At 41.3% G+C, this 15,224-nt stretch overlaps 1 protein-coding gene across 4 annotated transcripts in view; it reads left to right on the top strand.

Annotated features, from left to right (window-relative positions):
* The first annotated feature begins 316 nt into the window (after positions 1 to 316).
* The window catches only part of whrna (whirlin a), a 238,382-nt gene continuing 223,474 nt past the window's right edge, over positions 317 to 15,224 (top strand). For 3 of the 4 annotated variants that reach the window (XM_039779822.1, XM_039779825.1, XM_039779824.1), the window contains exon 1: positions 317 to 1,657. In XM_039779822.1, the coding sequence (XP_039635756.1) occupies positions 911 to 1,657 (747 nt within the window). In that variant the 5' untranslated portion in view covers positions 317 to 910. The remainder of the gene's footprint in view (positions 1,658 to 15,224) is intronic. The other variant, XM_039779823.1, reaches the window with a different exon arrangement.

Raw genomic sequence — 15,224 nt, forward strand, 5'->3', positions numbered from 1 at the left:
CTGCGTCATTTCCGGACAGAGGACGGTGAGAGGCGAGAGAGCCGCCTTCCTCCACTCTGTCGCTGTAGTAACGGAGACAACGAGCAGCAGGTCACCTCAACACTGCAGCCGGACGGATAAAAACGACAAAACCAACCGACAAACGGCTGGAGTACACGTCGCTTCCTCCGCGTAACACTGCTTTGATAGATATTTGTGTTAACTTTTACGTCGTTGGTACTGAAGCCGTGAACGGGATAGCATGGACTCGTCGGGACGCTGAGCAGGAGCACAAAAATAACTTTTTTTTTTTTTTTTTTTTCTTCGTTGAGGAATAAATAGCTTTTCGTTTTGAAACGCGTGCGCAACGGTGCACCGAGTGGCCTACACGCCGTTTTAAGTTCTTGTGTCCTTGTGTTGTGGAGCTGTAGACGGTGAGGCGGACAACGGAGAAGCGGCGGCTCGGCAGCCACCTGACCTCCTGGGGAAATAAGAGCGCAGCTAATGCCACGCAGGCTAGGATCCTGACGTGGCTCATTACTAAGCTCTGTGACAGAGCGGGGCAAGTTCTCCGCGAGGCTGTTGCATGTCCAGTCTCGACGCAACCATTTCAGAAGTGAAGTTTGCAGAATCCAATTACTGATAGCCTGTCTAAATTATGGTAAGTGCTAATTAATTTGTGTCAACTGTACAATTGAATTAGTTGTGGACTTAACCGCCCGTCGAAGTTGCCTCTTTCATTGCTCTAGCCAGCGAATTGCAAGTAATAAGCGGAACATTTGACCGAAGCCAGACCGCATGGATATAACCGGAGTGCACGTCCACCAGCGGTCGTGATGCCAAGCGCCGGTCTAATCCCGCGCCGCCAGCCTGTAATGCCTGCACTCTAACCCGCACCAGTGTGGCGCCGTGTCCCGGTCACACCGCCAGGATGAGCAGCACCGACCTGGAGCGCATGTCGCTCAGCTCCTCGGCCAACTCGGTGGCCTCCAGCGCACGGACGTTGTCGGCCAACGTGAGGAAGCTGCACAACGCGCTCAACCTCCTGCTCAACGACTTTGAGAGAGAGCAGTTCATCCACTGCCTCAACGTCTACCACTCCAAACGCAACGTGTACGACCTGGTTCAGACCCTTAACGTCATCCTCAACGCGCCCAGCAAGCGGCAACTTCTGCCCATGCTGCGGTTAGTCATCCCCCGCTCTGACCAGCTTCTCTTCGAGCAGTACACCTCGGAGGGCCTCTACTTAAAATCGGATTCAGTTGCAAGCAACGGCAACGCCGAACCCCCGCCGCCGGGCGACTTCCCAAGCGCCAGCCCTACTCCCCCTGGGCATTTCTCGCCAAACAACCCGCCCGATTTCCAGGTGGCGTTGCGTGGCTCGCCGGACAGCTTCAGCACCAGCAGCGAGGGGACAGCTCCGCTGGTGCCGCTGCTCGGGAGGAACTTTGTCCATGAGCCGCCGGGCGAGATACGGCAGGTTACCATGAAGCGACACAAGAGCAACGAGGGTCTGGGCTTCAGCATCCGCGGCGGCTCGGAGCACGGGGTCGGCATCTACGTGTCCCTGGTGGAGCCGGGGAGCCTGGCGGAGAAACAGGGTCTCCGAATCGGTGACCAGATCATGAAAGTCAACGACAAAGTCTTCGACAAAGTCACCCATGCTGAAGCGGTGAAGGTACGTTTTCTTTTTAACTACACCAAAGTTGCGCACACACACAGCTTTTACAGAATGCACATTCATCCTTTCAATACAGAATGTAAATTAGTAGCCCGCAGCAATTCAGTGAACTGGCACGAATGTCCACGTCATGGGAACTGTTTGCACTGGCCTTGTCCTCTAATCCTAGCCTACATCTCCTGTGTATAATACACTCCGGGCTCATTAATTGTGTTTAGTGACTAAAATTGACCTCTTGAAGCTAACAAGCCTTGATTTGTTGAGGGGAATTGAATTTGTTGGCTGGAAGCAGCTTTGACTGTTTGTTATAACAGCAATGTAGTATAAACTGTACACTGACTATTATCTCTAGGAAGCATGCTTGTAACTAGACCCCTTCAAAGCTGTGGTGTGTGTGTGTGTGTGTGTGTGTGTGTGTGTCAGAATAAAGACTGGGGCTACTTACGCCCTGTGCACTATAATGTCACTGGGTGTGAAGAACATCTATTAGCAAATTAGGTGGTAAAGAGGATGTCTGATTTCTGTTCAGTGATGATTGATGTAGGAGACCTTGTGAGGTCCTTGGTTTTATCAGCCCTCTGAGCTGTCCATGGTGCTGAAAATTCAGCTTAGTGTATTCTTCTTTCTTCTGACAGTGTTTTGCATCTTTTCTTCTCTCTACTTAAGCCATGCTTTTCTGATTGATTTTGTGATTGCACTCATTGACACCAATTTGCCCATGCTGTATATACTTGCATCACAGGGATTTATAGTTATTTAACAAGATCCAAGTCAGTTTGAAAGCATCTTGGAAAATTGCCCTCATGGTCAATGCTTTTGCTTCTTATTTATTGATTTTACTGAATTTTAGATATTTTAGAAACTCATACTTACATAAACTCTCTTGTAGCATATGATAATAAAAATAAGATTCTATCTACTCAGACAGCTCTGACTGGCAGTTACATTGAAAGAGGAGTTATTTCTCAGTTGTCAAAACGAGAGGCAACGATGCTGCCTATACAAAGCTACAAAAAAGTGCCAGATATCTACAAGCTGCTTTTACGAATCGTGATTGTATGTACTTTGAAAGGTCAGCAGTTTGTTCCCTCTGACAGCCATGGATTATAGCTCAGCCTCAAAATGAGTCCTTTCTAACCTTCACTGATCTTGGAAAAAGCTGCCCACATTTTTGTTTTCTCTTGTGTGGACTTTTGTAATTCACTTTATGCAGGGCTTAGCCATAAGGCAAGCTCTTACCTTCAGTAAATCCAAAATACTGCACCTATAGGCTTTTACCTAATAGCAATAGATGACAATATGTAACCCCTGATTTTTGCCTTTAGTCAGTGGTTTATTTACTGTGTTTTAGAATACTTTTTAGGCTTCACAGGGCCAAGGTCCCTGATACATTTATAGATGCATATGGATATATTTCTTATTCTAAGGCACGGATCCTCTGACTGTGCCTTTTATGGTTCAGACCCCAAGCTGGTATTATCTTTTAGATGCATGTATTTTTATAGTTTTATTTTCTCATTGTATTGTGTTATATTTTGTGGTGTAAAACACTAATTGCTTCATCTGTCCTGCCAAAAGTCTCTGAGGAAAGATGCATCTCCCCCATGTGTTTATACATAGTTTACTGTTGTGAATATGATGATGCATGTTGAAGTGATGAGGTCTTTGGCCTAATTTTGTGTTAGTAGTTTCTCTAAATCTGCTCTTAAGACTAAAGACTGCAGCAGAGCGTCTCTGCACCTCATATTGAACATTATCTCTAACTGTGTTGGATAGAATACTAATGGCAGAATTAACCATCCATGTTTTTCCAATTAATTTCATCCACATACATATCATTTGTGGAGTAGAAGGCTATTAGTTGCTGCTTCTGTACTGTAAGTGAAAAATTTGCTGTCTAGGAGTCTTTCAGTGAGAGGATGGCGTTTCTTATGTGAGTAGACGTCTCAGTTGAGGGAGTGAAATCAAGGATTGTTGAAAAATATTGTCGCTGTCAGGTGAAAACCTTTTACGTCCAAAACCATTGTTTTTCAGGAAATAAAAAAAGGCTGATTTTGAAAAAATTTTATTGAAACATTTGTAACTCACAGACAGATGTAAAGGGTGACCAATAGCATTCATTTATGAAAAGAAATGTAAATGATGAAATATGAGGTAGGACTATGCAATTTATCAACTTTTGATCGCAATTTCGACTCCTAACAATCACAAAAACAATGTAATCGAGATAAAAACAATCATTTTCCACATCACATTTTGCAAGTAAACTCTTATTTTGTCTTGTGTTCTGAAGGGGACTTCAGACAATTCAACAGGAAAAGTATTTACGGGAAATTTCACAGTTTTCACTGTTGATTTAACTGTTTCACTGTTTAGTTCAATAAATGCAACATCTTTCCAAAAGTCAATGAGTAATCATGTTAAAAAAATCCTGATTTCAATATTAACCAAAACAATTGTGATTATAATTTCTTCGAGATACGAGGTTTCTGCCCAACAGCGACGATATGCTGCTTAAATCCATATTTCATGTTCTGCTACTCACTCTACTATTAAGCCATCCACAATAACTATGGTATGTTTAACTATTATTACTAGTTCTACTGCCACCACTGCTGCTTGGCCTACTGATGTTATTAGCCTGACAGGGCAGGCACCCAGCCAACAGGAGAAAAGCCGTCTCGGAGATAAAATCCCCCTGGAGGTCATTAATGCTTGCCTTCAGTTATTTAAATGCCTTCTCGATTTAGTCTAAATGTTATTACAGGCTTTTAGAACTGTAATCATTTTAACCGTTTAAACTCTGACCTACGAGGGAGTTCATCACAAATTCATGATGTGCAGCCAAACATTGTACAAACCTGCACAATTGTGTTTTATATTTCGGTGGAGATAATATTCCTACCACACGTCATAGCATCTTAGGTTAGAATATTTCACTCAATCTGGGCATTACATACCTTTTAGTGATATGTTGGGAAAAGCAGGGTATGTGATGCTGTCTATAGTGTGAAACGTTTTGCCAAATAAAGGAAGAGGTTTACAGATATTCAGTTTCCACCGTGTTATACAGCCCCTTTACACATCACGGAATTGTAGACAGACTGTTGAGCTGTTGATTTTAAAAGCGTGTACTCCTTGTTAAAACGGAATTTAATCAGTAATCGAATCATTCCTTTAGACAACAAGCCACAGCACTGCAAACTTCTTTAATGGTTAAATGATTGAATTTGTGCATTTTGAGTATATTCAATTTTTTTCAATAATTGTATTCATTTAAAGTTTCTTACATAAATCATATAAATCATATGAATGCATCACAAAACTTTCATTATGAAAAAGTACAGCCATATTACAAACTACCAGCCAAGTCTAAAAACAGCTCAGTAAATTTTTGCTTCTGACATATTTGACAGATGAAATGTCATCTTTTGAATAAGCTGCTGTCTGGACGCTCTTGATGAATGCAGTTGTGACAGCACATCTGACATCTAGTCTCCTCTCCGCAAACCGACCTCTGCTCTCACAGAGTATCCAAATTCAAAGCTACACCCATCAGTATTTCTATATTAAAGTGGAATTAAATGTGAAAGTGGTCTTAGTGAAGCACCCAGAGTTATCACCCAACTCTGCAGTAGGCAGGGGTGGAGCCCAAACCTACGGGGGTCAGGGGGCATGCTGCCCCGGGAAGATTCTTTTCTCCTATTATTTATTTTTTAAATGTGTACATCATTTGGGGAAAACGCAATAGTTACCATGGTAAGTAGGGTTGGGTATCGTTTTTTTTTTTTTTTTGATTCCGGTGCTAAATCGATACTTTTAAAACGGTGCCGGTGCCTAAACGGTGCCTGAACCGGTACTTTTCAATAAAGTAAAAAAAAAGAAGAAAAAAAATAAGGGTAGTAAACAGTCAGTGACTTGTTTATTGCTAAGGCCATGGTCAAAATTAAAGATTTAATAATAATGTAATAACAATAACTTATTTCACCAGTAAATTGCTGTTGAACCCCAGATGGGAAAAGGGTATTTTACAAATACTGTGAATGCACCACGAGGCTACCTGTTTTAAGTGAATGCACCATCTGTGTTGTTTAATTCCGACAACGGCAGCTGCAAGTGAATGCACAGTCTGTGTTGTTTCATTCCGACCATATAAACATACTGTATATCTATGAATTCCGACAACGGCAGCTGTTGCGCTGCAGAGCGGACTGTTACATCCCGCTGTTTAAGTCCTCCACAGTGAAATACAGTCACACTTTACACTGTTTAACGTTAGCTGTCAGCATTTTACCGGTGTTTAATCCAGCTGCTAGCTAAAGGTAGGCTAACGTTACATGCTGTCAGGTGTAGTGTAAAGTCAAGCACCGAAATGAGGCACCGAAACTTTCGTTCTTATTCGGTCTCGTAACTACCGTTTACGTCGGCACCTGTTCCCTATTGGCAACGAGTTTCGGTACCCAACCCTAATGGTAAGGAATCTTACCAACCTGTTTTGTATCTAATTGTTCTCCAACTGTCTTCATCATTCTGAAACCAGAACACAACAAATGTTGAGGATGACTCATTTTCCTCCTAAAAAGAAGCAAACCTTGTCTGATGTTACTCACTATAAAATGACTATATGTAACTTTTTAATGTTTCTGAAACTGTCCTTTTCCATCGGATGATCAAAAATGATCTGTAACAGGAAACAAGACTTGCTATATATATATATATATATATATATAAAAAATAAAATATATACAGTAACACATTGTGAAGGGTCGCAGATTTTGCTGCAACACCAGACAAGCCTGTGTTATCGTATCCAGCCAGGTAAAAGGTAGCGGGAGATGTCTTTTATAAAGGCCTAATTTTATTCTAATTTTATTTCAGAAGGTATCTGATGTAGTTATGGCTGATACTGGGGCAGGACCATCACAGAAAAAAGAAGAAATTCAAAAACAACTAAAAGCTGAGAGGGAAAATAAGAGACAACGGGAGAAACCCGAGTCCCACGCGGTCGGGCTTTTAATGGAGACAATTACAGGATTGTAAATGATTCAAAAACGTCCCCGAATTGGCCCTCAGGTATGTTATCTCTATTTCATTCATAAAATAACTTTACAATGAGCGATGTGGTTGTATGCCAGTAGCCTGTATTAAATTGTCCCCCTTCCATTTAGCGCAGACGTTTTATTCCTTTTAGTCCGTTTGTGTTTGCCTATTATTTTCTTGTCCCTTGTCCCCCTGTATGTTAGGTTTGAATGATAAACCGAACCCAAATGCGGACAGGTCAGGTGAATTCTGGAAAGGAGCGTGTCCGTCAGAGAGAGACAGTAGGCCGGCTAGTGGCGGGGGTCCAGTGGTTCTGGTTCAGTGTATGGCAGGCGTGGAGCGGTAGCAGGAGTCAGGTTCCAATGGCAGCTGGAGGCACAAGAGAAGGGATCAGGACAGGCAAGCATACAAGTAGACTAAACAGAGGTTTGTCTGGAGCGAGACTAACTAACTGGCAGTCTTGACTATGATCTGACGCAGAGTGAAGGAATGACCGGGTATATGAAGCAGAGGTTGATTGTGGTAGATGAGAGGCAGCTGGAATCCTGACTCCCGCACACCGGACTCCACTCCTGCAATTAGGACAGACAGACAGGGAGGGAAAGAGGAGAGACAGAGAAGCTACCTAAGGGCAGCAGGCCTAACACTGTACTTGTGTAAAACGTTTGTGGGTCTCCATGAAATGCGCTATATAAATTGCGTCCGTTGCTACAACAATCTCCTAATGCTTTGGCTCGTGACACAGTGACAGCGATACCCGGTTTAGCTCACGATGCATCCAGGCTAAGTAAGCAACACTTGAAATGCAACGATGCATCTGTAACATACCGTAATTCCTCAAATAAAAACCGGTGGTCAATTAAAAGCCTGGCCTCTGATAGTGGCCGGGGGCGTGGTAAACACAGATAAATAAAAGGCCGGGGAAAAATGAGTGTGGATAATCTCCTAAGTGCCTTTCATGTAATAAGTAACGATAAAATTCAAGTTCATCATAATGTACATTTCTACCAATTTTATTTAACAGATTCATCAATATATTCATGCTTTTTTTCCACACTTTGTTTTTGTGGATTATGGTACTCATGTAAAGTATTATTGTCCTACCGGTATTTTAGTCAATGCGGCTGTATGTGTAACTCAGCCAAGTGTAGTTTGTAGTAACGTACAGGTGCCAGTAGATGGCAGTAGCTACATTGGATGTAACACTCATTTAGTGCTAACAGAGAATGACGGGCTCTGGGCCTAGTGACGGACTTTTCAACAACAAAACGAAAACGGTTTTAAAGTATGCAGAGGAAAACTCGGGTGAAAAAGCTGCGAGACATTTTGACATTGACCCCAGGAGAATCCGAGAGTGGAAGAAACAGAAGGATGAGCTGACAAGATTAGCCGACAAGAGCAGAGCACGGCTAGCTAGCTGGAGTTGGGAGGAAAAGAGTTAGCCTGGGGCTAGAAACAAAGCTAGCTAGCTACCGTCTGTAACATTAATCAGATACTGGTGTGCTGCAAACCAGCAATGTGTTTTACAAAACTACTGTATGCTCTTATTGTAATCTACTACTAATACCATAGTACCTGTACATTTACAGGGTTCAAACTGACAGTGGTGGTGTTTGATTCATTTTGACCCAAATTGCTTTGTCGCCCGTCTGGCTGTTGTTGTATAAGGTGATATTTTTGCAAATGTTTCTTAAAAAATGAATGATCTCTGTCCACTGGAACGCTATGGCTTTTCATTTAAAGCAGTTTATTTAAAACAATTATAAATAAATAAATAAACAAATACTTGGACAAACAGATGGAATTGGAGGGCCTACCTCTAACAAAAGCCTGCTTCAAATAAGAGCCTGGTACCTTCTGCGGTTAAGGTAAATAAAGGCCCCAGTTTTTATTTGAGGAATTACGGTTTTCTCTTATTGTAAATGAATGTTTTTTCTGTCCGAGCAAAACATTAATCATGACTATATGACCTCCCTGTAACTCTAATACAGCAACTTAAGGAAAAGACATTTACGACAGCAAGTGTGGTTAAAAACGCTACCGCTCTTGTCAAAGCGGCCGCTAGAATCAACACAAATTGAAAGTTGCATATAGCCACTTTAAATTGTATAACATACGGTAGGTGGTAGGAATTTGGCGTATACAGCCTTACTAATCTTGAAACCTATTGTTATGCTGGAGTAGAGTTCACACATGAATGTTAAAACTGACAAATTTTGTATACTAATTGTAAATCAAGGATCCCCAAAAGAACATTTACTCAATTATACATTTACTTAGGGAATAGCATAGTAGTAGCATAGAACAGTAGAAGGTATTTCCAAAACTTTTTTGGGGCTTTTGAGAAAATAGTTGGGGCTGGATCTCTGGAAGAGTTAAGTTTATTGTTGTTTTGAGTTGTATTAGCCACAAAAAAAGGATTAATGTAGCTTTAAAAGTCAATCTGATTTCAAAAGAATGTATATTATGTTTTGATTCTGTTGCAGTATTGCTCTTATGCTCAGCCAGAATGTTATATGAAAGTCACTTAGCTTTACTACCATCACACGCACATAAAAAAACAAATCACTAATCCCACACAAATAACAAGGCTGGCTTTAAATAAGTCTTTGCAACTTATTTTATTTCGAACACATCACTCATTTGCACGGTTTTCGCCCCGCTGTATGCCTCTACTTAAGCTTAATCTGCTCCACTTTAGCTAACCTGCGTTGCCTGATGAGTTCGGGGATGGCCTCTGAAAGCGGTGATTGTTGTTTGCCCCAGGGGACGAGTCAAGGGCTTCCAGCTGTATTTCATTCGGTCTCTGACTCTCTCCTCTTCCTAAGAGCCTGCCTTGGCCCCGGTCCCTCCGCTCACTGCCAAGGTTAGCTGCCGTGTCAGCATTTAGACCCTTCTTTATCATCTTCTCTGTGGTGTGCTGGACAGCCAGGAGATGTGACAGGATAGGGAATAGGGACTCGGGAATCGTGTTGTTTTGGAGCCAGAGTCACAACATCGAGACAAGCAGTCTTGTCGTACCGCCAGCCACAGACAGCCTCCCTCTCTGACTTTTTAAACTGATTGGTCTCGAGTCGGAGGAGGGTGTAAGAGAGAGAAACAAAGGCAGAATGATGGCGTAGAGGCACAAAAACAAACGAGAGGGAAAAAAGCGGTCGATGCAAGACAAGATTTGTTGACATTAGGGCTGATTATTTAAATTATAAAAATAATTATTTTAATTTTGATTATTTGTCTATAAAATGTCAGGAAATGGTGACAAATGTCGATCAGTGTTTGCCAAAGCCATCAAATGTCTTGTTTTGTCCTCCTGTCATAGAGGGGTGAAGAAACTAAAAAATATTCACCTTTTATGAAGTTGGATTCAGAGATTTTTTTTCTAAATAATGAATCGATTATCAAAATAGTTGTCGATTTTGTTTTTGTTTTTTAATAGTTGACAACTAAGAGATGCACCGATTGACCGGCTGGTGACCAGAATTGGCCGATTTTCACATTGTCGGCCATGACCGGCGACCAGCCGGTCAGTCTGACATACAGTATGCCGATTTTATGCCGGTCAAATGCTGTAAATAAATAACATTGTAAAGGCTACCATACACAATGCATAGAGTTTTTATATATATATATATATATATATGCGCTAGCAAATAATAACCATATACCCATTATTAATTACATTATCTTAATGCAGTGTTACTACTGTAGCACGTAAATAATGCACATAAAATGCAAACATCAGCAAGGGTGTTCAACAATCGCCATTATATCAAATCAACAGCCACGTGCAACCGAGCTAGCAGGTGAAGAACACAAACAACGAAATCACCAGCTAACAATGAACTGACAACATAAGTTATACCACGGACAGTTGTCAAGGACGCCCACACGCGATCTCCACTGGCTAGTTATCCTCCAGACAGCGAGTCTCTTTTTCCTTTCTCTACCTTCTCTGCCGGGTGGCGCGCGTGCCCGCTCACGGTGTGAAGTGCGTGTCCGCGCTATTCTTCGACATGCACTCTAATCACAGAAGTTTAGTTTGCTGAATATATCACATTTTTTTTGTTGGCTATTGGATGTGAAAAAGAAGGAAATGGTCCTTCCATAACATTGCACTTTAGATGTGTGTGAATTTATTTATATAAATAAAAATTATTTAAATCATTTATATAGCTCTATTTTATAGCGATCGATTATCTCTTTAAAAAATGTTCAATGTAAAATGCTCTATTAAAGAAAAGAGAAAATATTTGTGTGCTCTAAAGTGGTTAGAATTTCTTTTTATCAGAATCGGCTAAAATCTGTATCGGCAGGTCAAACTCAGTGCATCTCTATTGACAACTAACTGATTAATCTTTGCCGCTCTAGTCGACATGTTTCCTGTCTTCTTATTATATTAATCTTTTGAACCCTGTCTACAGTTGTTTCAAGAAATACCATAGTTTGGTGGAGTCTTTGGGGCAGTCGAAGCCTGCAAAGAGACCAGAGGGAGGGGATTCAAACAACAAGAAAAAAAGATTCTTGACTTGGCTGGTCTAAATTCCCAGGATGGACACCTGGGCAGCTGCCAGGCTTATTGCCATGCAAATACCTGGCCACAAGTCAGGGAAATGGGAGCGGAGTGGCCTGGAGCAGCACTGCAGACTGCTAATGGTTGGTGTGTTGATTAGGTGGTGGGAGGCCGATAGAAATCTCGTTAAACTTGAGGAAGGTATTAATTGATTCATAGCTTGGAGCTGACTCTGCGGTTGTGACAGAGGTTTGAGCTATTGACTGTTGAGAGTTTGCAGTTACTTAGATCTAGGGCTGCACGATATTGGAAAAAACTGACATTACAATATATCCTGCGATAGATAGATAGATAGATAGATAGATAGATAGATATGTTCACATATATATATATATATATATATATATATATATATATATATATATATATATATAGCGATATGAAAAAAGACACATTTTGACAAGATGACATTAATAGTTCTATTTGTAAATAATAATCATTCTCGACTACTGGGGTGATTTTTGTAGGAGAGTGCATCTACATAGAAAATAAATGCATGTCACGCACTAGCAACAAACTGTATTCAAGAGCACTTAAATCAGTGTAAATTACGTTATATCAGACACAGACTGCTATTGTAGATTAGTGTTAGGTTTTCAGTGTCGCAGCTCTGAACCTTAATGTTAGTTAGGACGGAGCCATTGTTTATTTAGGCTAACTTTATTAGCTTTAGCCTGGCTGGTAGCAGCTTTCTGCAGTGAAAAATGGCCGGGAGATGTCGTGATTACGTTGCATTAATCAGGTGATTTTAATTAAATTAAATGTTATTTATAGTATCAAATCATAACAAGTTATCTTACAGATAAAGTAGGTCTAGACCACTCTATAATTTACACAGACCCAACAATTCCAGTAATTCCCCCAAACATTTAGTGCGAGGAAAACTCCTTTTTGGAAGAAACCTTGGGTGGTGAGAAAAACCTAATGAGGGGCAAGGAGCAAGGTTACCTCCCCTTTCTCTGCTTTTCCCGCCCAGAGAATTTGGCCCACCCATGAGAGAGAGACATCATGGCTTTCAAACGAGCAATGTGGCAGTTGGTCAAGGCCACACCCCCACCCTCCACCTTGCCCCCCCCTCTCCTCCTCAATAGCTACAGACACAGAAATGGCACATCCTAAGGAAAGCTCATTGTGGGACTGGCTCTAGTGGCTGTAATTCAGCACCAAGGCTGAATTTCGGGAAAGAGACTTCAGATACAGTATTAAGGGACCACTAAGGTCTATATTAAAGAGACTTTAGATACAGTATTAGGGGACCACTAAGGTCTATATAAAAGCATCCAAAGAGCACCATGTCATGGGCCCTTTAATATGATGGGATTCCTTTTGAAACAGGATGTTGAAGCTTAAACACAGAAAGTGTCTCGGAGTTACCATATCTACCCGAATACAGGCGGTATGTTTTTCTGAAAATGAAGTTTGCCGTATTATATTGGAGGAAGTGTTAGAGTTAGCCTCATTTAACCTGTGGGAGCTGTTGATGGCTTATGTAACATGTTTAGCTGTTACCGCGGAGGAAATAAATTCCAGATGAGTGAAAACGAGTCAAAGTGTCCCCTGACGTCTTTACCGCAGAGATGGACCAGGCAATGAATCATCTGTCATGCTGCCAAAAATGACTGCTCTCACAGAATGTCATGATGAGATAAAAAGCTGAAAAATGCAAACAGTTGACAGGAGAAAGTGTGAATACTGTCTGTGACTGACAAACTACACAAATGCGGGATTTAAATTCTGCCTTAATTATAGTTAACTATGTAAAAAAAGCAAGGGAATTTGTGTTTGGTAGATTATTTCTTTGTAACAATATTTCTTGGCAATAAATCTTATACCTTTGGGAAAGCCTGATTATTTCCCTTTTTTTAAATGGTTCCACATTTGTAAGGAACATACATTTGTGGGATGAGCAGCATAGCGGAGTATGTGGATTGCATGACAAATTTGCCAAATCTTCTCTGACAATGCCAAACAGCTTTTCTTTGACTGTTTGGTGGATTGGGTGATTGAAGTCTGAAGTAGCAAGACATAATGGGCAATTTCACAATTTATTCATTTAACAAACTGGAGCATCAGTAGCGTGTGGAAGAACCATACACAGTAGGGGTGGGCGATATATATCGTTTACGATAATATCGCCATTGTTGTGTTAACGATGTGCAAATTGACATTATCGAGTATTTAAATGACTTAGAAAAAAACACTTCAAAACACGCATTGGAACCGATTGGAACGCTACACATTCACTCATGTCAACAAAGATGGCGGTGCGCGATTGTGCAGCGGCTGCTAGCTCTCCTTTCGGTGTATATTTATACAAGTACAGCCCCACTGAACTAATCAATACAGGAGTCCAAGCCAGACAAAGATTGATTTCACAAATGGTGAAAACCAGATGCCATTACATTTACATGATATACTGCAAAAAGGATCTGGTGAAATTTGTTTTAATTTTTTGTTTTCTTTTTTGAAGATAACTGGGTTATTTATAAGGATTTAAGAAAGTGTAGGTTGACCTCTTGATCCACATTCCAGTCCAGATGGTGACGGTAATGCTCCAAAAAGCTGGTTGCCAACCACCATTCAAAAATACAAGAAGAAAAAGAATCAATACAGGACTATGATACAGCACAGCCGTTACGAGAGCCTTCCAGGCGGCTCCTAACATCCCGGAGGACATAGCCAGACCGGCTGCTCCAGGTTGTTGTCGGCGCTAGCACGCTGAGCTAGCTAGCTACCGGCAGGATAAGAAAATAATTCCAGAGGTGGAGCGGAGGACTGCATTTTTGTGCACAATGAATGGAGTACCGACCGCAGGATCGTTGCCCAGCATGGCTCACCTGACCTGGAGCTCTGTCGGTAATATACAGGCCATTTTATTTACTACGAAAACCGCACGCTGCCGTCTACGTAGCACCTGATGCTAACGTTAGAACAAGTTTGGCTCACTGCTAACCATAGTGAACAAACTGCAGCGCGATCACCTGGAGGGGATACAGGGGACTTTAACAAGGTGTCCTTAAAGTCTGTACTCCCCAGCTTTTTTCCAGCATGTAGATTGTGCTACTAGAGGGAAGAACACACTAGACCATGTATACTCTAACATCAATAAAGCATACAGAACTGCTCCTCTCCCTCACCTGGGCCAGTCAGATCACATCCAACTACTCCTGATCCCAGCATAAATCCCGGACAGAAGGACTATACAGCCAAGTAGAAGGACTATCAGAATCTGACCTGACACAGCCCTGTCTCATCTCCAGGACTGCTTCCAATAAGGACATGGTTGTGTGCAATATGTTACAGAACAGAGCCCTTTGTTTATTGTTATGATTTCATCTTGCTTGTATGCTGCACAATTTACATTACAGCAGAGGTGAACAACTGAATGTGTGCTCAGAGTTCAATGTTCCTATACTAGTTCAATTAGTATAGTATTAGTATTTTGTCTTTGAATTTTTACTTGAATACTTAAAGAAAATAAATAAGAACGGTTTTCATTCAACATTGTGCCCATTATCATCATCAGTGATTAAGTAACTCGGACTTTTAAAAACACATTTTTAAAGGATATCGTCTAATTATCATTATCGTCAAAATCTGAAAAAATATCGAGATATTATTTTTTGTCCATATTAGGGTTGGGCGATGTCCCCTAAATTGGCAGTTGACGATGGTTACAGTAAAACATCGTGATGGACGATGATAATCGTGTCCGGGGCTGGGGAGGGTGGGTAGCGGTAGCTTTACATAAATATTTTTTCCTACTACTATGGGCCAACAGTTAACATAGAAACGATTAGAGATACATTTAAATGCCCTCTGTAAATGGTGCCCTGCTGGTAGGTTTTACAACATGACCTACTTTCACTTAACTACGGTGCAGTAAAATCAATCGGATGTCCATGATCTGCGTAACGACAGTACAGTGGGACGTCTGCCTTCAACAGAGTGACA

Source organism: Perca fluviatilis, chromosome 17 (assembly GCF_010015445.1).
Source record: "Perca fluviatilis chromosome 17, GENO_Pfluv_1.0, whole genome shotgun sequence".
In the NCBI taxonomy this organism is placed as follows: domain Eukaryota; kingdom Metazoa; phylum Chordata; class Actinopteri; order Perciformes; family Percidae; genus Perca; species Perca fluviatilis.